Source organism: Sapajus apella, unplaced genomic scaffold (genome assembly GCF_009761245.1).
Source record: "Sapajus apella isolate SASKATOON/1434 unplaced genomic scaffold, GSC_monkey_1.0 scaffold33, whole genome shotgun sequence".
In the NCBI taxonomy this organism is placed as follows: Eukaryota; Metazoa; Chordata; class Mammalia; order Primates; family Cebidae; genus Sapajus; species Sapajus apella.
Genome location: NW_022436973.1, coordinates 4913679 through 4939534, shown reverse-complemented (window position 1 = coordinate 4939534; position 25856 = coordinate 4913679). Strand labels below are relative to the sequence as shown.

The 25856-nt window shown below is 37.8% G+C and overlaps 1 protein-coding gene and 1 long non-coding RNA gene across 13 annotated transcripts in view; both read left to right on the top strand.

The window, feature by feature from the left end:
• RALGAPB (Ral GTPase activating protein non-catalytic subunit beta) overlaps positions 1 to 25856 on the top strand; it is a 101845-nt gene that overhangs the window by 27290 nt on the left and 48699 nt on the right. For 7 of the 12 annotated variants that reach the window (XM_032294959.1, XM_032294957.1, XM_032294958.1 and 4 more), the window contains 10 exons: positions 679 to 865; positions 5800 to 5931; positions 11564 to 11742; positions 13527 to 13675; positions 13807 to 14023; positions 16251 to 16286; positions 17504 to 17705; positions 21029 to 21196; positions 21672 to 21786; positions 22161 to 22308. In XM_032294959.1, the coding sequence (XP_032150850.1) occupies positions 679 to 865; positions 5800 to 5931; positions 11564 to 11742; positions 13527 to 13675; positions 13807 to 14023; positions 16251 to 16286; positions 17504 to 17705; positions 21029 to 21196; positions 21672 to 21786; positions 22161 to 22308 (1533 nt within the window). Of the gene's footprint in view, positions 1 to 678; positions 866 to 5799; positions 5932 to 10899; positions 11154 to 11479; positions 11743 to 13526; positions 13676 to 13806; positions 14024 to 16250; positions 16287 to 17503; positions 17706 to 21028; positions 21197 to 21671; positions 21787 to 22160; positions 22309 to 25856 lie in introns of those variants that run through there. The other 5 variants (XM_032294962.1, XM_032294963.1, XM_032294961.1 and 2 more) reach the window with 2 other exon arrangements.
• LOC116562696 lies at positions 22315 to 24565 on the top strand. The gene is made up of 2 exons (XR_004274060.1): positions 22315 to 23232; positions 23267 to 24565. It is a non-coding gene; the product is annotated as an uncharacterized LOC116562696 (long non-coding RNA).

Below are 25856 nucleotides of genomic sequence, written 5' to 3'. Positions count from 1 at the left end.
GGAAAAACAGGGGAACAGCCACATTTTCATGGTTAAGGCTCTGTCCTTCCCAGCACCAGTCCTTTTGCTCCATTATTTCTCTCGGTCTCTCTCTCCCTTGGAGGGCGGCTTTCAAATACTTGGAGCATTGTATGGCAAAGTTTGGAGGTAAAAAGACATGGGTGTTTGTTCTGATTCCTTCACTTACTGGCTGCATGAAGTCAGAGAAGTTACTTAAACTTTCTGAATCTAAGTTTTCTCATCTTCAAAATGGGTATAATTGGCGGTTAATATTAGGTATTACGGATACCTATCCTACAGAATTAATGTGAGGATTTTATGAGGTCACTTGTTTGAACTATTTGGCGTAGAAACTCTCAGTGGTCAGTCATCATAGACAGTCATCCTTTTCCTTCTTCCCTGTGTCCCTCTGTCCCCTTGCTGATTAAGGCGTTCAATAAGAATTAAACAGGGCAACTTGAAATCTTTCAAAGTAAAAATTTTTTGATGTATGTATGATTTTGGGCACAGGAACTCCTAAGAATTGCTTCTCATTTTTACTATGAAATGATTATTTGGAAGTCAGAACTTAACATTGCACTTACTTTAATTTTTTGACCAGTTCTCCCCAGTCAGTGACTAAAAGATTCTGCTTTAAAACCAAGTTTGCCAAAGATATGTTTTCTTGTCGTTGGTAAGGTGGCATTGCTGAGAATCTAGCAGAGAAGTTGATCGGTGTTCTCTTTGAGGTGTGGTTACTAGCTTGTACTCGGTGCTTCCCAACACCTCCTTATTGGAAAACAGCCAAGGAGATGGTGGCTAACTGGAGGCATCACCCAGCAGTGGTGGAGCAGTGGAGCAAGGTCATTTGTGCGCTCACTTCCAGGTAGGTTATTGTCATTGCCCTGCCTTCCTTCACCTGTCTGACCTTAGGCAGCTTCCTGGCATTCATGGAATACATTATTAAAAAGGCTGGGTCTGTTATTACTGTGCTTTAGATACAGACCTGCCTTTTAATAATGTATTCCATGAATGAGCCACTTTTTAAACATAGATATAACAGCTTGGATAATGCCTGTTAAAAAACCTTTCAGAATAATCAAGTATTTTTGAGAAACAGATAAATTTTATACCCTACTTCCCCGACAAAAAAATTCCATTCTTGTTTTGATTATTAAAACATACATAATCATTATTTTAAAGAAACAAACCATAGAAAGGTATAATAGAAAAGTTAAGTTCTCCTGAAATCCTACCACGTATGTTTAGATATAATTTTACAGAAACGGGAACCTACTATACATGCTACTTTATAACCAAAGTAGGTAGTTTTTTTATAATAATAATTTTACCCTTTTACCATTTACATATAATACCATCACTATTCTATAAGTATACTCTTAGGTTCATTTTTTTTCAGACTTATTTTTTCAATTCCATCCTGATGTTAGTATATAGCCATATCTTGTTTTATTGCACTTTACTATGTCGAGCTTCACAGATAGCATGTTTTTTTGTTGTTGTTTTTTTCTTTCGTTCTTTTTTTTTTTTTTAAACCAATTGAAGGGTTGTAGTGATCCTGTACCAAGCAAGTCTGTCAGTGCCATTTTTCTAACAGCATGTGCTCACTTTGTGCCTCTGTCACATGTTGGTAATTCTTGACTATTTCAGACTTTTTTATTACGATTCTGTCTGTTATCGTGACCTGGGATCAGTGATCTTTGATGTTACCATTGTAATTGTTTTGGAGTGCCATGTACTACATCTGTATAAGATGGTGAACTTAATTGATCAGTGTTGTTTGTGTTTTGACAGCTCCACTGACCAGCTGTTCCCATCTCTTTCCCCTGCTTGAGGCACAATGATGCTGAAATTAGGCCAGTTAGTAACTCTGTAGTGGCCTCAAAAAAGTGTTCGAGTGAAAGGCACAAAGTGAGCACATGCTGTTGGAAAAATGGCACCGACAGTATCGCATGTCTCTCACTTTAAATCCAAAGCTATAAATGATTAAGTTTAGTTAGGAAGGTGTGTTGAAAGCTGAAATAGGCTGAAAGCTAGGCCTCATACACCAATTGGTTAGCCAAGTTGTGAGTGCAAAGGAAAAGTTCTTGAAGAAAATTAAAAGTGCTGCACCACTGAACACAGGGGTGATGAGAAAGCAAAACAGGCTTATATATGATATGGAGAAAGTTTGAGTGGTCTAGATAGGAAATCAAAGCAGTCACAACATTTTCTTAGGCCAAAGCCTAGTCCAGATCAAGCCCTAACTGTCTTTAGTTCTATGAAGTCTTTGAGAGGTGAGGAAGCTGCAGAAGAAAGGTTAGGAACAGGCCAAGGTTGGTTCATGAGATATAAGGAAAGAAGTGTGTCTGTAATATGAAAGTGCAAGCTGAAGCAGCAAGTGTGATGGAGAAGCTGCAGCAAGTGATCCAGATGATCTAGCTAAGATCGTTGATGAAGGCGGCTTCACTAAACAACAGATTTTCACTGTGCATTAAACAGTCTTACATTGGAAGAAGACATAATCTAGGACTTCTATAGCTAAAGAGTAGAAGTCAATGCCTGGCAAGCTGAAACCAGTGTTCATTCACCGTTTGGAAAATCCTAGAGCACTTAAGAATGTTGTTAAAATTGTGCTTTCCTCAGCAGCATATATACTAAGAACGATGTTAAATTTATTCTGGCTGGATGCAGTTGCTCACGCCTGTAATCTCAGCACTTTTGGGAGGTCGGGGTGGGCAGATCACTTGAGCTTAGGAATTTGAGACCACCCTGGACCACTTGGCAAAACCCTGTTTACAAAAAGTACAAAAATTAGCCAGGTGTGGTGGCTTGTGGCTGTAGAACCTACTTCCCAGGTTCGAGGGATTCTTGTGCCTCAGCCTCCTGAGTAGCTGGGATTACAGAGGTGCACCACCACACCCTGTGAATTTTTGTATTTTTAGTTGAGACGGAATTTCACCGTGTTGGCCAGGCTGGTCTCAAACTCCTGGCCTCAAACACTCCACCCACCTCAGCCTCCCAAAGTGCTTAGATCACAGGCATGAGCCACTGCACCCGGCCTGACTTTCAAATCTTACTTACGACTACAGTTGATCCTTGAATAACATGTATTTGAACTGTGTGAGTCCACTTACATGTAACAGATTTTTCTCAATTAAAAATGGAATTCTTTTTGAGACTTGAAACAATTTGAAAAAAAAAATGTGCAGATGAGTCGTGTAGCCTAGAAATACTGAAAAAAATTAAAAAGTTAGGTATGTCATATAAAATATATGTAGATGCTAGTTTTGTATCATTTACTACCATAAAATATACACAAATATATTATGCTAAATTAAAATTTATTGAAACTTATGGATACAAATGCTTATAGACTATATACATGGTTCCATTTGCAGTAAACAATAAAGAAATGTAAACAAACAAAAGCTGCAGTATTAAATCATAATTGCATAAAATTAATTGTGAGACATACTATACTACTGTAATAATTTTGTAGCCACTTCTTGGTGCTATTGCAATGAGCTCAAGTGTTGTGAATATTCACTTAAAACTCCATGTGACACTAATGATCTCTGCTGGAGCAGTTAATCTCTCCAGTAAAAAGTGATCTCACAGTTTTCATTTATTTTTCATCATGTTTAATACCATACTGTAAACCTGGAATACATAATACCATGGGACGCATAGGCGGAGGATTGCTTTAAAAAAATTATGCATCTGTTTTAAAATAAAACATTTATCTTAATTATAAAAATAGTACATGCTTATAATAGAAAATTTGGAAAATGTAGGGACAAGTACTTGTCATTTAGAGCCAACCCATGTTAACATTTTAATGTATTTTTTTCATTTAGTTCCCCTTTTTAAAGTGCCAGTTTAACATTATTCTATATAATATTGTTGTCTGCTGTTTTCATTTGATGCCTGATTCTTGTCACTTCAGTTACACCTACTTTTTCTCATTCTTAAATAGCTGTTGAGATCATATTTTTAATGATTTTGTAGTTTTCCATTATATAATTGAATTATTCATTTAATAATTTACTTCTTATTGTTGTTATTTTTGTTTTTTTAAGGCAGTGTCTTGCTCTGTTACCCAGGCTGGAGTGCAGTGGTATGATCAGGGCTCACAGCAGCCCCAACTTCCCCAGGCTCAAACAATCCACTCACCTGAGCCTCCCGAGCAGCTGGGAGCTATAGGTGCATGCCACCATGCCCGGCTAATTTTTGTATATTTTGTAAAGACGAGGTTTTGCCATATTGCTCAGGAAGGCCTCAAACTCCTGGACTCAAATGATCCACTGGACTTGGCTTCCCAGAGTGCTGGGATTATAGGCGTGAACCACTGTTCCAGCATTTTTTTTTTGAGATGTGTTGTCCAGCACGGAGTACAGTGGTGCAGTCATGGCTCATTGCAGCCTTGAACTCCTGACTTCAAGCAGTCCTTCCATCTTCCTCTGCTGCTGTTTTGACATTTATGTTGTTCCCATTGTTTTATTTAAAAAATATTGGTGATATGAATGATTTTTAATTTTTTTTCCAGAGACAGAGTTTTACCATGTTGGCCAGGCTGGTCTTGAATTTCTGACCTCAGGTGATCCGCCTGCCTTGGCCTCCCAAAGTGCTGGGATTACAGGCGTGAGCCACCGCATCCGATCTGTATGAATGATTTCTACAGTCTTTTTTTTTTTTTTTTTTTTTCCTGAGATGGAGTCTCACTCTATCACCCAGGTTGGAGTGCAATGGCATGATCTCAGCTCACCACAGCCTCTGCCTCCCAGGTTCAAGCGGTTCTCATGGTTCTCCTGCCTCAGCCTCCCAAGTAGCCAGGATTACAGGCACCCCCCACTACCCTGGCTAATTTTTGTATTTTTAGTAGAGACAAGGCTTCACCATGTTGGCCAGGCTGGTCTCGAATGCCTGACCTTGTGGTCTACCCTCCTTGGCCTCCCAAATTGCTGGGATTTCAGGCATGAGCCACCTCGCCCAGGCTATACACAGTCTTTATATATATTCTGATTCTATTATCTTTAGATAGAGAATAATTGAGTCAAACGACTTTGAATACTTTTAATACATTTAGAATATTACTATTAAGTAATTGAGTTGTTGAATTTAGTTATTTTTATGGTGTGTCATAAGTTCTAAACTTCATGTAATTCTATTATAACTTAGTTATATTGCAGAAATTTGCAGTGAGATCAATCTTTAAAAATTTAAATATCATATGATTATATAATTACATACATAAAGAGTATAATTTTTTATAATATGTAATATATATGTGATTTCTAATATGTAATTATTTAAATACAGTTTTAAATTATATGTGTCTTAAATAATTTAAAACATTCTTTTTTGTGTGTACTTGTTTATTTTACCCAAAAACTCATGTGTGATGCTGATAACACATGTGTATAACATAGAAAATATATACACCAGAACATACTCTCCACTTCCCAGCTTCGTTTTATTAGAAATCATTTTGAAAGTCTCCAATTTGTTCTCAATTTAAAACTTTTTTTTTTAATGGACACATAATAGTTGGACATATTTGTGGGTACATAGTGATGTGTTTTGATATATATAAAATGTATGGTGATTGGATCAGAGTAACTATCATGTCTGTCATCCCAAACATAAAAAACCAGAAATCCTCTTTCCATTTGTCCATTTTATAAATGAGGGTTTCCATATATCTTATTCACTTATGTGAGGTACACATGTTTCATGTATTTTCTCTTTCATGTTTCTATGCTTGAGCGTATTTTTCAATCTGTTAAGAAATGGACTTGGTGTGCATTTATTTTCTAGATTGCTACGCTTTACGTATGGTCCTTCATTTCCTCCATTTAAAGTTCCCGATGAAGATGCCAGTCTGATCCCTCCAGAAATGGATAATGAGTGTGTTGCACAGACATGGTTTCGCTTTTTACATATGTTAAGGTATTACTATTTTTTTATTATTTCATGTGCTATTTACCCAGTAAGTGTCTCAGGGCAGGAACTATAAGTCTCTTGTTTGAATTCGGAATGTGGATGCTAAGCACCATTCATCAAATCGAACCCAGTTGGACAACAAGCACATTTCTGTCCTGTGCCTTCTGCTCTGTGGGACATTTATTCTGTTGTAAACGATCTGATTCTTAAAGTTTTTTCTTGCATATCTTCTCTTTCTGGCCTAATTTTTCTATTTGTGTATTGACTAGCCTAATTTTTCTATTTGTATATCAGTAATTCTGAATTACTTTTTATGACCTTTTTATAAGTTAGGCATGTTAATCATTTTTTATTATTTCTTCCCATTTTGTAGTTATAGTGCTCTTTGATCAGATAGGTAGTCACCTATGATTTCTTCCAATTTTATTTCCTTTGTAATAGTAAGTTCTTTTATATACCACAGGATCTGCCTTTATACACACACACACACACACACACACACACACACACGCGTACACGTACTCACACACACATATATACACATCTACAAATATACACACATATATGCACACACACACACACATACACACACACACACAACGCACACATATAATTTGTAGAGATGGGGTCCTCCTGTGTTGCCCAGGCTGGTCTCAAACTCCTAGACTTAAGCAGTCCACCTGCTTCAGCCTCCCAAAGAGCTAGGATTACAGGCATTGAGCCACTATGCCCAGCCTGGGATTTGTCTTTAGTATATATATTACTTTATTAATTTCTTCATTTATTTTTATATCAGATTCACACTCCTAATTATTTTAACTTTATAATCTTTACTGATATTTAGTAGGCCTAATGTTTTTCTCTTTCTTCTTCTCTTGGAATATTTATCTCTTCTTGCCTGTTTAACATTTCCAATCAATTTTAGAACTAATTTTTCAAGTTATAAAACATAAGCAAACAGAAAGAAAAACCTCAACAAAACCTTCTGGGGTTTGGATTGTATATTAATTAGGGTAAAGAATACATTCTGCTTTAGCAAATGAACCTGAAAATCTTTTATAAAGTCTGGAGTGGGACTGGCTCTGCTTACATAGTCTTAAGAGACCCTGCTGGCAGAGGCTCTTTCGTCTTCAACAGATGACTCCATTAGGGCCTCAATGTTATAAGCAGGAGTCTTGGATCTGGCTAGCAGATGGGGAACAGAGAGCAAGGAAAATTTTGTAGGAGGGTTTTATGTGTCAGGCTTTGAAGTAATATAAATCACTGCCACTCATATTCCATTGGCCAGAACTCAGACACACACCACACTTAATTGTAAGAGAACAGAGAAGAAAAGAGGAAGTGGTGAACAGTTAGCCAGACTCTACCAAAGATGAGAATTGTATTAAGCCTGTATTTATATTCAGGAAAAGCTTATATCTAATATTGAGTCTGCCTTTTAAGAGTATATCTTTTTCTTTATTTTTAGAATTTTGTATATCTTATTGAAATGTTTTACAGTTTTCTTCACAAAGATTTTAATATTTTCTTTACCATTATTTCTAGGTATTGCTGATGTTGTGAAAAGCAAACTCTTTTCTGCAATTCTGTCTTCTAGATGGCTATTACTGCTGTAAAGAACATTTTTTACTTTATGTTATTTTGCATACTATATATGGCATTTAAAAGAGCTCTGAGTATTTCACTGATTCTTCTGAGATATGGACACATATCTGCAAATAAGTGTCTCTTTCCTAATAATTCATACTTATTTTGGTGACTAATTAAAAGTACTTTGGATGCAGTAAGGCTTGGACTTGAGTTCTGCTAGTTTTTTCTTTGTGAACTTGAACAAACAATTTATTCTCACTGTGCCTCAGTTTCTTTAATCTACATAATGGGAATAATGATAGTACCATCTCGTTGTAAGAATTGAAGAAGAAAAAGCATGTAAAATGATATGATGCCTAGTGCATGGTAGGTGCTTGAAAAGTTGCTATTATTATTACAGCCAATTCTGTATATTATTTTACCGCATCCATCAGAATTTCTAGAACACTGTTGAATTAAAATGATACTGTTTTGGCACCTTTTTTGGTTCTGATTTTCATTGGAATGCCTCTAATATATGGAATTTTGAGTAGGATGTTGGTTGTTGATATTAGATGTTTTTTTTTATGCTCCTGGTTTCCTAAGCAATTAAGAAATTTAAAAAATATAGGCTGGGCATGGTGGCTCACACCTGTAATAATAGCACTTTGAGAGGCCAAGACGGGCAGATCACCCAAGCTTAGCAGTTTGAGACCAGTCTGGGAAGCATGGTGAAACCCCATCTCTACTAAAAATACAAAAAACTGGGCAAACTGGGCCAGGCATGGTGGCTCACGCTTGCAATCTCGATACTTTGGGAGGCTGAGGTGGGCGGATCCCTTGTGGCCAGGAATTTGAGACCAGCCTGGTTAATATGCTGAAACCCCATCTCTACTAAAAATACAAAAAATTAGCCAGGCGTGGTGGCACATGCCTGTAGTCCCAGCTACTTGGGAGGCTGAGGCAGGAGAATCGCTTGAACCTGGAAGGGAGAGGTTGCAGTGAGCCAAGATCGTGCCATTGTACTCCAGCCTGGGCCATAGAGTGAGACTTCGTCTCAAAAAGAAAACCAAAAAAACAAAATACGAATTAGCCGAGCATAGTGATGCACCTGTAATTCCAGCTACTCAGGAGGATGAGGCACAAGAATTGTTTGAGCTCAGGAGGTAGAGTTACAGTGAGCCAAGATTACACCACTACACTCTAGCCTGGGCAATAGAGCAAGAGTGAATCCAAAAAAAAAAAAAAAAAAATTAAAATATAAATAAAATCAGAAGTAGTACTGAATTGTTTCAAATAATATTTTTGGATCCATTTAAGCAATTAAGTGGTTTTTCTTCTTTCATCTATTGATGTGAAATACTAATTAATTTCCCAATGTTGAACCATCTATCATTCCTGAAAGAAAAGTTTTGCTTGGTTATGGAGTGCTCTTAATGTTTTTCTGAATTGTCTATAGTTCTATTTTTTGACAAATTGAATAGGAAAACTTTGTTTTTTTATGCTCTGTTGTGTCAAAGTTTTATGTTCTCAAGAATTTGAAATAACAGAAAACTCTAGTCCTAGAGTTTTTTAGAGGTAGTTCTTAGATAATCTTTCTTGTTGAGCTGACTGTGGTACTTTACTCAGGATCATTTTGGATGGAAAAAATAGGAGACTACTTAAGCAAATGCAGGTGTGAAAAAGATTATGTGATGTTAAGAGCATTCTTACTAGGCTCCATGAAGCAGTGAACAGCCTTTTCTCATGTTGGGGAGGGACCCAGGCAGCCTTAGGACAAGCCACTCTGTCATTTGTCTTTCTTTGCTTTTTTGATTCTCTTGTGCATACAGAACAACTATTCTCTTTTTCCAGCAGGCTTCCTCCTGAGTCCCTGTTTGAGAGGGGGACATGCAGTCTCTTGGTAACTGCCCAGTGGTGTAAATAGCTATGATACTGTTTGACTTTAGTGCTTGTCTTTCAGTTCATGGGGGCTTTCCCGTTGCTTAGTTTCTCAAAAGGGAAAATTGGGTCAAGTTATCTTTGTTAACTATGTCTCTGGCAGACATCTGGATAACTCCTTTAGGACAATTTTACCTCCTTTCTTAAATGAGCTACTAGTGGGTAGAAGGCAGGTCATGAGGATTATTTATGATTCTGATTATTTGTGATTGTTGGTAGATTTCCTAGGATGAACGTGGAATATGATGGGGAGATAAGCATCAACATTTTGTCTTGTATGTTAGTGCTTTATCTTTTTCCAGGAAAACCAAAAAATGTTTCTCATTTGTTTCCCATACTGTTCTCAAATCCTTGTCTTTGGACTTGTGTATGACCACCTGCCCTTTAGGCCCTACCTGGAGATTGTTTCAGTAAATTTAAGTGGAATCTGGATTTTCAACAAGTTCCCCACATGTGTCAGGTACACAGGGCATTGGGAACTGCAGGAATGCAGTTTCTTGTAGCCTTTGTTACCCATTCTCATTTCAAGTTTTATTTATGTTCTTGAATCTGTTCTCTGAATATTTGGGTGCCAATAAAATCATTCTGGGTTTACCTCTGGAGAAGCTGATATGAACCTTTCTCTCTCTAGTTTTTGATGTGTAATAGACATGAATTTAGCTGAGCTCTGCTGGACTTAGGTGTAGTCCATTTCAACCTTACTCCTTGGTCTTCTAATTTCTGAATAGTTGAACTACAGCTCCCAGCAGGCAGTGCTGCTAGAGACGAATCTCCCCTCCTCTACCTCACGTGATGGACTACAGTTCTATGGAAACAGTGTGCTACCACTGGAAGCCCATTTTTTCATACATGCACATACATTCCCCTTTCCCCAATTATAGTTACTTGAAGTTAAGTCTTTTGGTGGGTGGAAAAAAGTTTTGAAAGGCAGAGCATGTATAGATTATTGATTTCTATTTCTCAGCCTAGTTCTTTTGCCTTGTAGTTAGTGAAAATTCTGTTTACTGGCTTTAGGTTATCAATATTACTTTGAATTAGAGAGGCATTTTAATGGAATGCTAAGCAGACCATTTGAGTGAAAAATCATAATCTGTTTTTTAATGGAAATATTTAAACCTATTTGTACATAAAATGTAATTCAGACACAAATACATTGTTTTGAAATGTATGGCTTTAGTACATACACATGAATACAACATAAAACTATCAAACACCAATCCTGATTTTCAAATTCTTTTTTTTTTTTTTTAAGAAAATTAGAAATGTTAATATTAAAGTAAGATTTTCTCCTTGGAATTCTTGTTGACATATTTATAGCTTTACCATTCCATTGCTTAATTTTTTTTTTTTATCCTGAGATGGTCTGTTGCTCTGTCACTCCGGCTAGAGTGCATTGGCATAATCATAGCTCACTGCCACCTTGTCTTGAACTCCTGGGCTCAAGTGATCTGTCTCAGCCTTCCAAGCTGGGACTATAGGCTCATGCCACCATGTCCATCTTCTATTGTTTAATTCTAAACATATTAGAAAAAATATCTGTATATACTCTTAAAACATTAAAACTTTTTCTAGTCTTACTTTGATTCTCATGCTCTGAATAGGCAATGTTCATGTAATCACACTGCAGATCTTCTGTAAAGAGGTGTTGATATTTGAATTATTAGCCCATTAAATACAAATCAGTCTCTTCTCTGAATCAAAGAAATAGATATGAACAGGCCGGGCGCGGTGGCTCACGCCTGTAATCCCAGCACTTTGGGAGGCCGAGGCGGGTGGATCACGAGGTCAAGAGATCGAGACCATCCTGGTCAACACGGTGAAACCCCGTCTCTACTAAAAATACAAAAAATTAGCTGGGCATGGTGGCGCGTGCCTGTAATCCCAGCTACTCAGGAGGCTGAGGCAGGAGAATTGCCTGAACCCAGGAGGCAGAGGTTGCGGTGAGCCGAGATCGCGCCATTGCACTCCAGCCTGGGTAACATGAGTGAAACTCCGTCTCAAAAAAAAAAAAAAAAAAAAAAAAAAAAGAAATAGATATGAACAGTCCTGTTCTTAAATTAGATTACATGTATTTTATTGCTATAGAAATTTCTAAATTTGTGATTAATTCTTCTCTCTCTTTTGATAGTAATCCTGTGGATTTGAGTAACCCAGCTATTATAAGCTCTACTCCCAAATTTCAGGAACAGTTCTTGACTGTGAGCGGAATGCCGCAAGAATTGAATCAGTATCCCTGCCTTAAACATCTGCCTCAAATATTTTTTCGTGCCATGCGTGGAATCAGCTGTCTGGTGGATGCATTCTTAGGTGAATTTTGTGTATGTTGTTATATGTATGAAGAGCTTCATTTAGATAACTCTAGAGGCTAACCCTAGGAGTTATTAGAAAACACTCAGAGGAAAAGATGAACAGATTTGATGACAAATAACAAGCGAGGGAAAATTATTTGCAACAAATAAAATAGCCAGAGGGTTATTGTTGTTTTTATGTAAATATTTAGGTTGGTGCAAAAGTAATTGCACTTTTTGCCATTTAAAAGTAATGTGGCAAAAACTGCAATTACTTTTGCACCTACCTAATACATCAAAGAAGTATTAAGAACAAGAATTAGGCCTAGCAGATAAATGGACAAAGGATAAGAGTAAATGATTGGAAAAGAAAAGAGTGTTCATGTACAGTAGCTATCCAAGAAAATACAGATGAAAATGCATTTGGAGGCCGGGCGTGGTGGCTCATGCCTGTAATCCCAGCACTTTGGGAGGCTAAGGTGGGCGGATCACCTGAGGTCAGGAGTTCAAGACCAGCCTGACCAACATGGAGAAACTCTGTCTCTATTAAAAAATACAAAAATTAGTCGGGCATGGTGGCACATGCCTGTAATCCCAGCTACTTGGGAGATTGAGGCAGGAGAATCAGCTGAACCCAGGAGGTGGAGGTTGTGGTGAGCTCAGATATGTCATCGTCCTCCAGCCTAGGCAACAAGAGCAAAACTCCATCTGAAAAAAAAAAAAAAAAAGAAAAACAGTGCATTTCCTTTGGGACCATTCTCATGTATATCATTTAAAAAGTAAATTATACCTTTTGTGAACCATTCTTTTTTTTTTTTTTTTTTTTTTTAAGGGAAGGAGTTTTTTTGTTCTTTTCCCCCGGGCTGCAGTGCAATGGCGCGATCTCGGCTCACCGCAACCTCCGCCTCCTGGGTTCAGGCAATTCTCCTGCCTCAGCCTCCTGAGTAGCTGGGATTACAGGCACGCGCCACCATGCCCAGCTAATTTTTGTATTTTTAGTAGAGACGGGGTTTCACCATGTTGACCAGGATGGTCTCGATCTCTTGACCTTGTGATCCACCCGCCTCGGCCTCCCAAAGTGCTGGGATTACAGGCTTGAGCCACCGCGCCCGGCGTGAACCATTCTTTTAAGCTGTTTTTCACATTTTAGATACATGAAAAGTTAATTTTTTAACCTGTTGAAAGGCAGTGACGTAATATCTGTCATTTTCTAAAATATTTATGTGTACTTATTAACATGTTACAGAGTTAATATATTAGCTCTGATTATGTTTGGCTGCCACCTAACAACCAAAAATCCTAATATGAACAAGATAGTTTATTTTCACATATGCTAAATCCAGGGCTAGGCAGTCCAGGACTGGTATAATGGTTTCATCACCAGCGGGGATTAAAGGCCCTTCCATCTGGTGGCTCTCCATTCTTCGCACATTGCCTCATGGGCCGTGATGGTTGAATGAGTTCCAAACATCCTGTCCAGGAATTAGTAAGGAGAGTCTGCATATGATTGGTCCTTTAAGAAGATTTCTTAGAAGACCAACTCAACTTTCTTATGTTCAAAATGTAGCCACTTCTAGCTGTAAAGGTAGCTTGAAAATTGAGTCATTTTTTTCTTGGTAGCCATGTCCAGCTAAAGTTTGTGTTCTGTTACTTAGGAAGAAACAGTGAATGGATATTGTGAGGGAACTAGCACTCTGCTATTGTCTGTGTGTCCCAAGCCTTCACTAGGTTGCTGGGAAAATTTTTCTGATGGTACATTTTGATCTATGAAGAATAACTTCGTTTGTCTTTTTTTTTTTTTAGGCATTTCTAGACCCCGATCAGACAGTGCTCCCCCAACACCCGTGAATAGATTAAGTATGCCTCAAAGTGCTGCTGTCAATACCACCCCACCACATAACCGGAGGCACCGGGCTGTTACTGTGAATAAGGCCACCATGAAGACAAGCACAGTAAGAGTTTACGTCACCATTGTTATGCTATATATGGTTGGCTTTTTAATCTGCCATTTTTAAAAAATAAAGTCTTGCTGTTTTCTCAAACTTTTCACGGGTATGGGTGTATTCTTGTGTTCTTCTAATAGGTTAGTACTGCTCATGCCTCAAAAGTTCAGCACCAGACATCCTCCACCTCTCCTCTGTCAAGTCCAAATCAGACTAGTTCAGAACCCCGGCCATTGCCTGCCCCTCGGAGACCAAAGGTTAACAGCATCTTGAATCTCTTTGGATCATGGTTATTTGATGCAGCATTTGTTCACTGTAAACTTCATAATGGGATAAACAGAGACAGCAGCATGACTGGTAAATATTACTCAAGAAATACGTTATCATTTTATTCCTTTTCCTTTTTCTTTTTCTTTTTAGACTTTCCTACCTGCAAGATTAATATGTATCTTAAAAAGCTCTCTGTTTCTGACCAGGCAGTGTCTTGTGCTTAACCCCTTCCAGCTGAAGTAACAGAACTTTGGAAGTTTTCCTACCTGTTCTTTTTATGTATGTTCTATGAGGTTTGGCCTTTTGTCTGGTTTTATTAGACATACTTAAGGTTAGCCACATTTTGTTGAATCAGATTTCTTTCGGTAGGTGACCTGGAAGTTCCCTTCATGTCAGCCAGGATAATAACATTTATATAAAGAATTAAAAATTTGAACTGGAAATTTAGTTTGCAAGAAGTGTTTTCTTAGGTTTTGACAGCCATTCACTCATTAGTACATGTAAACAATCAGAAAAGTTTTCCTTTACACTATAACCTCTCAGATTTTAGTCTAGAGAACTTTATTTCAAGGACACACTTTCAAAAATAGTATTTGCTCTTTAACTTAATAAGCTTGATTGGTGGAGAAATAATAACTCAACCCTGATATCTTCATTTAGATTTTATTATAAAAAGGAAACTGTCTAAATAAGAGCTGGTGTTTTTTTTGGTCATCTCAACCATTATATTTGAAAGTAGTGGCATGGGGGCATGATGGATGGATGGGGTAGTGCACAGTGTTTTGAATATTTATAATGTGTCTTAGCTGAAAAATGACAGTGGCTGGCATTTATTGAGCTGCTGTTACTGTGGGCCAGGTACTGTGATATATCCATTAATGAGTGTATTGGTTGTTTGGTAAGAAAGCACTTTTCTACTAGGGTTGGAAATAGATCATAACAAAAAAATGTCTAATTATATTAGTTTATGTGTCTCTAGGGAGACTGTTAATTCCAAGGATAAAACTAATACAATGGCCAGAAGGGTCTCTGCTTTCTCTCAGAAATGAATTTTTAGCTATTATTATCATTTTTAGCTATTAACTAGGGTGTATGTGAACATTATACACATGTAATTATTTTGAATGTTCTTACAAATCTTTAAAAGAATTTAGAGAAGTTGTGAATATAAACACTTTTAGGAATATAATTTGAGAATGCCATGGTTGAGTTTAGGGATACCTTTGCTTACTTTATTTTGTTCAAATTCAGATACTTTTTATTCTGCCATTTTCATATTATAATTTTATTCATAATTTGAAAGTACTGTTTACTTCTGGAATAGGTAAATGTGCTTACTTACAATAAGTGAAAACTTCTAAAAAATCACTTTTGGGTTATGCTTGTCTTTATGTTCATGTACCTTATATTTTGAGTTTTCTGTACCATGTTTATATTTATTAATTTGTATTTTCTAGAATGAATCAGTCCTATTTTTCTTTTTTATTTTTATTAAGATGTAATTCTTACAATTTAACTTTTGGGTATAGAGCTATTGACACTGAAATCTATGAATCTAGAATGGCTCAACCTGTTGCTTGGTTGGTGGGCTTGCTTAAAGGGAACTTATAGATCTTTTTGCTCTCCAGGGAGTTTGTAACAGCTTTGCTCACCCTCTTGTACCAGAAGGTAAAAACCAGACTTCAAATCATATGTGAAAAACGTCTTTAAAATTTTTCCTTGCTGGGGAGAGGATAGAAGTTCCTTTTCTCCTCATTGTGTTCAGAGATGATAAAGGCTGTTACATTACCCAGGAGATATCCAAATAGTTAAAGTGGTTAGAACGCTAGGTGCTAATCTTGAGGTCTCAGGTCTGGTGGGAGGCTTGGGTATACTAACTGTTTTTTAAGTACTGGCTGCCATCAAGGAATTCCGCCATGCAGTTCACCTCTAACTTAAAATGTTTGCTTCTTTGAACTGGTTAGCTTTAGATTTACATGACAGTACACTGTGCTTTGTAAAAGTAACATTGAGCTGGGAAGGGTTAATGAACTAAAATTTTAATGCACGTTATGGGCAGTTCGAAACCTCAATTCTTTGTAGTTGTGTAATTTTCTTCGTTCATTGTTTTGCATGATACAAAACTCATAATTTTGGACCTGAATGCACAATTTCCTATGTTTTTGAACTAGCTTGTGGTATTGTAAAGCTTTTAATTTAACTTTTAAAAAGCTAAAAAGCTTCTTAATTTATTGTAAAATTTCACCATCTTTAAAGTATTTTATAATTACTACTGTCCTTTGATTTGTTTCCATTTATTTCTATTATCTTGCAGCATCTTTTATCCAAATTCTTCTTTCTTATAAATCTTGTAAGTAGGAACCAGAAGCTTCTCCTTAATTGCAGTCATGTTTTTATTTTTTTCATAATTCCATTAAAAAATTTGATTGTCATTGTCTCTTGTAGTTTTTGCACTTGGGAAGAAAAATACTTTTCTGTGTTTTGAATGGGGAAGATTGTTGGCAAAAGCAAATTAATCTGCCTGAATCAGTCCCATTATTTCTGTATACTAGTCTGGTCATGTCATGAATTCAAGGACTTTGCACTAACTGTGTTTTGGCTTTTTTTTTTTTTTTTTTTTTTTAAATTTTTAATTTTTTTTTTATACAGATTTAGTGTTTGATTTGTATGCATTCTGCATGTAGTGTTTTTCAAATGTATTATTGCTGGATAGCTTATTCAGGATTAAAAACGGCTCATGGGAAGTTGCATAAAGATTTACGCTTGACTCTGCATTCTATTAAATCTATTATAAAATAAGCATTTCATGTAGAGTAATGAAAGATTTCAGAGTGGTTTTCAATACACTGTGAAATCTTTTGTTAAAAATAAAAGCAACTTTCGAAGGGCTTCTGTTTCAGTGATAACGAATGACCATGGAATCTTTCTTATCAATCCAATTTTCTGATTTATCAACCTCAAGTTAGCTGCTGTCTGTGGTTGTTAAAATTCATTCTCATTTTGCTTGGTTGGGCAATTCTTTGGTGTGTGTTTTGGAGTTGGGTGGATGGTGGGAATGCTCTCTTTTTCTCCCTGCCCACTTCTCATCCTTACTTTGGCCTCTCCCTCAAGTATACAGATTGGCATGGGGTTGCCCATTTAATTATGGTGTCCATCCGGGGTAATGTGTAAATTGCAGTAGCTATTTTTCTTAACGTTTAAGCATTATTCTGTAGGGGGAAGAAAAAACAGGAAAGAAATAATAGAAAAGCCAAATTTTGTATTATATATCTGTATATGGATACAGATATATACAAATGTACTCTGCTGATCAAAAATTCAGTTGAAAAATGCTTCTTGTACAAACTGTTAAACTGACAATGCCACTGTAAATTAATTGTAACTTATTTTCAAAGAAGATTTCAGAGAGCCCTTTTTAAAAACATTAAGACATAGTTGCTAAACAAAAGCACTTATTGGATTCAAGTAGCTATTTAATGACACCAACATTTGATCTTTGTGTCCAGGGTCCCATGAGCCTATTTGGCATATTGCAAATATAATAAAACCCTCCTTTTCTCTCCCCAGCCATTACAACACAAGCTAGCATGGAGTTTCGACGGAAAGGGTCACAAATGTCCACAGACACCATGGTTTCCAATCCTATGTTTGATGCAAGTGAATTTCCTGATAACTATGAAGCAGGAAGAGCTGAGGCTTGTGGGACACTGTGTAGGATTTTTTGTAGCAAGAAGACTGGAGAAGAGATTCTGCCAGCTTATTTATCCAGGTCTTGGAATTTTTGTTTGTTTTTTCATTTATATAGCTTTGTTAGTGAAGCCATTGTAGCGCGGCTTAGCAGACTGAACTGATGAGTGAATGTTGGTCTGAAATACCTACAGATGTCTGTAAGTGACTGGCATTTGCCTGAAATCTTTCATTTTACCTGCCTCATCAGATTTGGTAAAGACCCTTTAAGACCTTTTTTGTTTTAGAAGTGCTATTTATGTCATCTTATTTGAACCTTTTTAATATGGAGAGATTTCAAAGGACTACAATAATTTGTTAACAAATTTTTGGCACAGTATTCACATGTAGGCAGTCCAGAAATAAGTCAGCTGTAAATCCTGCCTCCAAGGAGCTTATTTTCTGGGCAAAGCCATGAACAAAGCCATGTACACACATGACAATGATCCAACAGGAATAGGATGTTGATGGGAGAGGCACAGATAATGGGCTGTTGGCATTCAGGGGAAGAAGCAGCACATATTTGTTTACTCCAGGGGTAAGAGTTATGGAGGATTGAATGATTATGCTGAACTTAGGGTAGTATTTAGACTCTGTTAGGAAGGTGGTTGGGGTCATCTTCTCCAAATCTCTGGCTTCAACTATCTTTATGAATGCCTGTGCCATCCATTCAGTTGCTCAGTCCAGAAACTAGAGTCATTTTAGAATCCTCTTCTGTATCTTTAGTTGATCAACCAACTCCTCCCTTTCTGCTCCTTAACCCTCTTTCTGATCTCTCTTTTTACTCTGTCCCCACCATTACACTTTAGACTTTGTCACTTTTCTCCTAAGTTAACTCATAGTGGCCTCCTGTTTATCTTGACACTGTTTTGCCTTCCTTAACTGATCATTCACACAGGTGCAGAAGTGAAGTTAATATCAACAGTATTTAGATATCTGCATACTTGCTAGGTTCTCAGGACATAGAACTAAACTGACTCTATCAGAGGGAACCAAGTACAGAAGTTTATAGATATGAGAAAGAATGGTATATACAGGCAGCTAGGCAGGATGATTTTATTTATTTATTTATTTATTTATTTATTTATTTGAGACAGAGTCTTGCTCTGTTGCCCAGGCTGGAAAGCAGTGGCTTGATCTCTGCTCACTGCAGCCTCCACCTCCTGCGCTCAAGTGATTCTCCTGCTTCAGCCTCCCAAGTACCTGGGACTTCAGGCAAATACAAAAACCACCATGCCTGGCTGATTTTTGTATTTTTAGAGATGGGGTTTCACCATGTTGGCCATGGCTGGTCTTGAACTCCTGACTCAGGTGGTCTGCCCACCTCGGCCTCCCAAAGTGCTGGGATTACAGGCGTGAGCCACTGTGCCCGACCTGGGTTATCTTAACTATAGGGGCTTGGCTTTAAGCAACAGAAACCCTTTCAACCTGACTTAAGCAAAAATAGAGTAAGTTATGAGAGCTAGTGATATTTATTAAATTCTGAGGTCAGGAAGTACAGCATGGCCTCATGAAGAGCAGATACTCAAGGACCAGAACAGTTTTATTCCTCTCTCTTTCTGTCTTACTGGTCTCCCAGAACTGCTTCATTCTTCTCTTCTCTGCAGATCATTTTCTCATATTGTAGTGTGCTTCTAAGTTCTCAGTTTTCATGGCCTTGTCTAGGTGACCATCAGAGCCAATTAGTGTCTCTGAATTTTAATTATAGATTCCTGGGAAGGAAGATCTAATTAATCTGCCTGTCTCTGGTCTAGTCAGCTGCAGTTGTGAAGGTGGGTCACATAAGGGTGCTGGAGCTCACTCCTTGTTGTGGGGGCACATTTCTCAGGAACTGTGGGCTGGGGAGATACCCTAAATGGTACCGTAGTAGTAGCAGGGAAGACTATGACCATGAGCTTTCTGACTGAGCCATAAGACTGAATGGGTGGTAGTAGGACAGACTGAAACCACAGATTTGTGAGAGGGCAAGTGATCAGTTTAGTTTTGAATTGAATTTCTGTTATTTTTTATTTATTTATTTTTTTTAAAGACAGGGTTTTACCATGTTGGTCAGGCTGGTCTAGAACTCCTGGCCTCAGGTGATCCACCCGCCTCGGCCTCCCAAAGTGCTGGGATTACAGGCATGAGCCACTGGGCCCGGTGAATCGATTGAATTTAAAGTGCCTGTGGGATATTTATTAATAAATAGTATTAAGTCCTACTGTGTGCCAGATATTGTGCACAGAAGTACCATAGTAATCAGTAGGCATCCAGATATCCAGTAAGCTTTTGGCTAATAGATCCGGAGCTCAGTTGAGAGGTGTCGGTTAAAATGATTTGATTGTATTCAGTGACTTAAGAAGTGTTTAAAATCAGGCTAGTAAAAGAGAGAGTGTCGAGAACTGAGGTTGTCAGCCTGAGGAACACCACTGTTGGGGGCAGATAGAGTAAAAGGACGTGTGAAAGGAAATGGTCATAGAAATCAGGAAGAACAAGGAGAGAAGAAGGGAGTAATCAAAGGGTTGAATGCTTTCAGAAGGCAGACTGAGTTAAGACTTAGTCATGCCTTCTAGATTCTGAAATCAGGAGCCCCTTAGTTATTTGCTAGTATGGTTTTAGTTGAGTTTTAGGGAGAGAAGATAGATTGAAATGGGTTGAGCAGTAACCAGTAGGTGAAGAAGTTGTTTCTGAAGAGTTTTGCAAAGAAGAGAAAAGTACTTCACAGTAGAAGAGTGTAACAGTATAGTTGCTCTTGAATAACAGGAGATTGAATGCTTAGTTAATTAGAGGTTGGGGGTGGAGTTAAAACTAAGGTATATTTAGGTATTTTCCTAAAAGGAATCTCATTCAGGTGACCTTCATGATGAATACAGAGGATCGAATACAGGTTGCTTTCTTTCATTGTACCCCCAAAAATAATAGGGAAGGGACAAAAATGTAAACATACTTTTTTCCATAGGAATTACTAAATTTTGCAACATTTTTCTGTTACAGAATTTAATTCAGCAATTCCCTCAGTTTATTGAAAAGTACTGCAGCCTATTGTTTTGTTTTGTTCTGTTGCCTTATTTGCTGCCCCCTATAGCTTTGAGTTGCAAGGCTTAAGCTTTGAGAAGGTATAATGAACATGAATTTTTTTTTCTTCATTAAGAAGGATGATTTGGGTCTTAGTGTATATGAATCGGAATTGTTTTAATTCCCGTAATACCTTTTAAAAGGTAAAATTCAGTTAATTCCAGTAAATTCCAGTAATTCCAATAATAATACCCTTTAAAGGGTAAAAATAGTGAAGGATGGAAATAGACTTTCAGATAACTATGTAGCAAATAATAATTATGAAAACTTTTGATCAGCAGTTTGTTTAAAATTTTTTTCTTGCTTTCCTAGATTTTACATGCTTTTAATTCAAGGTTTGCAGATAAATGATTATGTGTGCCATCCTGTCTTGGCCAGCGTTATTCTAAACTCTCCTCCTTTGTTCTGCTGTGACTTGAAAGGGATTGATGTTGTGGTTCCTTACTTTATTTCAGCTCTTGAAACCATTTTGCCTGACAGGTAAGCTATCATTCTCTGCTTTTAAATCAACTGTCTGATTTGGCCTGGTCTGTTGGTGCTTCCTCCCCAGTTTCCCAATGTATTCTGTCCAGTTGTCTTCATAGTCCAAGGGGACTCAGGCCACATTAAATAAGTGTAGTGTGTCCGGACCCACCTCATCCCTGATCTCCTTCAGTTCTGATTTGTCTGTGGGGTTGTTGAATCCTTTCTGGCCTGGTCTAGAAGGGTAAGAGCGACTCCAGCACAGAGGTCTTACCTTTGTAGAGTAGGCCTTACATTTTAGATAAAGAAATCAATCAATCAGTAAGTGTCTAGTTTAGTTTGGTAACAGTTTAACTTAGAAATACACAATACACATATACACAATGCTTTTGGATTTCCAATGGATTTGGAAAAATTGGCATTATATATATTTTGCAGTAGCTAAAAATGTATTTTAGTTAAAAATACTAATAGCTTTTTATTTTTTCGGCAGAGAACTCTCAAAATTCAAAAGCTATGTAAATCCAACAGAATTGAGAAGATCCTCCATTAATATCCTGCTTTCTTTGTTGCCCCTCCCTCATCATTTTGGCACAGTCAAATCTGAGGTATTGTTTTATTAAAGTTTTTTATATTGTATATTCTGTGTTGTGTACTAATTTAAGTCAAATTGTATGTTAAAAATGGAACAGGAGCTTTTTTATTTTTAAACTCAAGTTATTTCACTCAAGTTATTTCAAGTGAATTAACAAAATTGATTTGTGATTTTTTTTTTTTCCCTGTCAGTTTTTCTACCAGTTTTCAAGCAGTTATAGGCTAAGGACATTTATTAACATAGTGTTAGTGACAGAATTAGCACAGCGGCTAATACTAGACTGAAAGCTTTGCTCATTAGACTGATCTCTTCCTCTATCTAGCTGTTCCCATGTGGGCATCATGAGCTACAACAGCTGATGTTAAATATTATTTGTTTTTTCCATAGGTGGTCCTGGAAGGAAAATTTAGTAATGATGAAAGCTCTTCTTATGATAAACCAATAACTTTTCTGTCCCTGAAGTTGAGACTTGTGAATATATTAATAGGTGCCTTGCAAACAGAAACGGACCCCAACAACACCCAAATGATACTAGGTTTGTATTCACACATTATTTTGCAAGTGAAAACCCAAGTACTGTTGACTGCAGGCCTGCTGAGGAGGCAGCAGTTGGTGACGGGAGCCTAAACCTAGTGTAGCTCTACTTTTCTGAGTCAGAGGCACAGTTAGTTTTTTATGTAAAAAAAATTTAAAGAGGTGAGATCAGGGAAGTAAAGTGTTTGCAGTTTGTCTTGGTTGGTCATTTTATTTGTGCTGTTGCTTTCTTCCTCCCTCGCTCTTTCTCTTCCTCCCTTCTCTCCTTTCCCTGCTCTTTGCCTCTCCTTCCCATCTCTCTCTTTTTTTCTCCTTTCTTTCTGCCGTCCTTCCTCCTGCCTCTTTCTCGTCCTCCTGCCCATTACTTACAGGTCTCATTGGTCTGGATTTTCCTTATAATCCTCTGTGCCTCCTTCACACTGGCCTTTTTTTTCTCATTCACTGAACACATCCAGCTCATGATTTCTTCAGAGCATTACTTTATATTCCTCCTGCTAGGATGTTATTTCCCTAGATTTTTGTTTGGCTTTTCTTTATCATCTTAGAGAGAGCTTTCCTAACAGACCTTGCTAAAAATTATCTTATTTTATCTTTCTTTTTCACAGCACGGAACCTGAAATTGTCTTATTTAAATATTTGAACTCCCCCTTTTTGACATGTTTTTCAAAATATAAAGTATTTGTTGATTGACAGATCTAGTGTTAGCACTAATGGACAGTGTTATCTCCCTGAAAATCTTCAGAGAGACCCTGATGAACAAAGAAGCTCTTCTTTTCTTCCTCTGATCTGATGTTCCAATTGGGTAAACAGTAATATTTATATTTGAAACAGCAAATTATATTAGAAAAAGGGTTTTCAGTTGTTGCTTCTGGGTCTCAGTACCACTGAAGTGCAACCCTGGGTATTGAGGTCACCACCCTCGATAGTGGAAGCTCTCAGAAAAGTAGTGCTTTCCTCAGCCACCTAATAGGAGTCCCCACAGAACCATGTGACTGCAAATACCATCCCAGCCCTCAAACCTGGGTAACACTTAGAACTCCCTGCTTGTGGAGCAGTTGATCTCTGAGAATGCCTTGACCTTGCAGTGGTTAGAGGCTTACTTTCTTCTCTTCATTAGCAGGACAAGCATTAGGCTTCTTCCTAGCATCTTAGATTTTTATCTGTTCAAAAGTGGAATCAGATGTTTCCTTTAAGCCCTTATGTTCCCAGAGGAGGTGGGGTATATGTCCTTCCGATAGGAACACAGTCCTTGGAATGGTTTCTGAAAGGCCTCTAAAACTGAGAGAGACAGGCCTCTAAAACCGAGAGAGACAGATCCTGAAGAGATGGGTCACAACGGCCAAAAACCATATTTTTCCGGAGACACCCAATTAGTAGGTGACTGGAGTTGTCTGTAGCTGGGCAAAAAAAAATTTGAGGTTCTCATAAGTCTCAAATGCCATTAATTTAATTGTGGACACGATTTTCTAGACTTGGAGTTTTCTGCTCTTTATATTCCCAGTTATGCTATATAGCTATATTCTTGTTCATGCTGGGCTTTTAGAGACCTTGTGAAGTTAATGTGGTCAGTCTGACCAAGGGGAACAAGAGTTTACCAGTGGGTTCGATAACTGTCTCAGATGCATTCTGAACACAGAGGGTGGTGTATGTGGAGGGGGATGTTTTGACATGTGAGAATTTCCAAGTTACAATGTTTTAGGTTATTTAAATAACATAATTTTGCTTGAAATCATATAATTTCCACGATTGAAGCGTATTTGGTTTTATTATACCCTTGCTCTGAGGCGCTCCCTATGTACTTTCCAAGGAAGAGTCAGTTGTTACTCTTGCGATAAAGTGGCAAAGCTCCTTCCGTCTTCTCTTTATCCACAAGAGTGGATAAAGAGTACCTCCCACTGAGATGAGATGCAGTGCATTAGGCTCACCATCTCATTTCTGTCCTAGCCTTTCCAGGACAATGGGTTCCTTGATAATAAGTAAATGAGGCTTACTTTAGGGTATGCAGATGTTGACAAGCCCCAGACTGTGTTGCTTTAATCATTCTTAAAAAATAGTGTGGTCAGAAAAGTATTGCTGTGACTTTTGTTTTATACTTTTTGTTTTATTTTATTTATTTTTCTTTTTACCTGTAGAAAAAAACAGTAATTTCTGTTTTATTTTTAAGACTAGAACCTAGTTTTTAAAATATTCCATAATATTTTCCTTAGTTTGTATTACCCTTGAAATTGAGATGCTTACATCTGGTCTTTTATACTAGTTTTAAAAAATCTGATAATGAGCATGTTTTTGAATAAAGCAAAGTGTGACCCTCACGTTCATTTTTTAAAATTTATTTATTTAGGTTTTATTTATTTAATTTTTTTTCCCCCCTGAGACAGGTTCTTGCTCTGTTGCCCAGGCTGGAGCACAGTGGTGCAATCATGGCTCACTGCACCCCAACCTCCCGGACTCAAGTGATCCTCCCACCACAACCTCTGAAGTAGCTAGGACCACAGGCGTGTGCCACCATGCCTGGCTAATTGTTTTTTTAGGGGAAAAAAAAAATGAAGTCTTGCTATATTGCCCAGGCTAGTCTTGGACTTCTGGGCTCCCCCAGCCCTCCCACCTTAGCCTCCAAAAATGCTGGGATTACAGGTGTGAGCCGCTGTGCCTGGCCCACATTTATTTTAGGAAAAATTTTTTTTTTGAGACAGAGCCTCGCTCTGTCACCCAGGCTAGAGGGCAGTGGCATGATCTCAGCTCACTGCAGCCTCTGCTTCCCAGGTTCAAGTGATTTTCCCACCTCAGCCTCCCAAGTACCTGGGATTACTGGCACCCACCACCATGCCCTGAAAATTTTTGTATTTTTTAGTAGACACTGGGTTTTTACCATGTTGGCCAAGCTGGTCTCGAACTCCTGATCGCAAGCGATCTGCCTACCTTAGCCTTCCAAAGTGCTGGGATTATAGGCGTGAGCCAATGTACCTGGCCAGACTTAGGGAATTTTTAAAGAGTCTCTTCTGATCAATCAGTGGATTTATTATTAGAGTTGACCCTTGAACAACATAGGGATTAGTGATGCCAACTCCCTCAGCAGTTGAAATCCACATATAACTTTTCGATTCCCTGAAAACTTAACTGCTAATAGCCTACTGTTGCCCAGAAACCTTGCCAGCAGCAGTTGATTAACACATATTTTGTATTTTATACATATTAATATATACTACATTCTTGCAATAAAGTATGCTGGAGAAAAGAATATTTTATTAAGAAGTACATGGTGTAATCCCAGCACTTTGGGAGGCCTAGGCGGGTGAATCATGAGTCCAGCCCGGCCAACATGGTGAAAGCCCGTCTCTATGAAAAATACAAAAATTAGCCAGCTGTGGTGGCACCTTCCTGTAATCTTGGCTACTTGGTAGGCTGAGGAAGGTGAATGCTTGAACTTGAGAGGTGTGGGTTGCAGTGAGCCCAGACTGTGACATTGCACTCCAGCCTGGGCAACAGGAACAAAACTCTTGTCATTCTGTCTCCCAAAAAAAAAGAAAAAAATCTCTCTCTCTCTCCCCC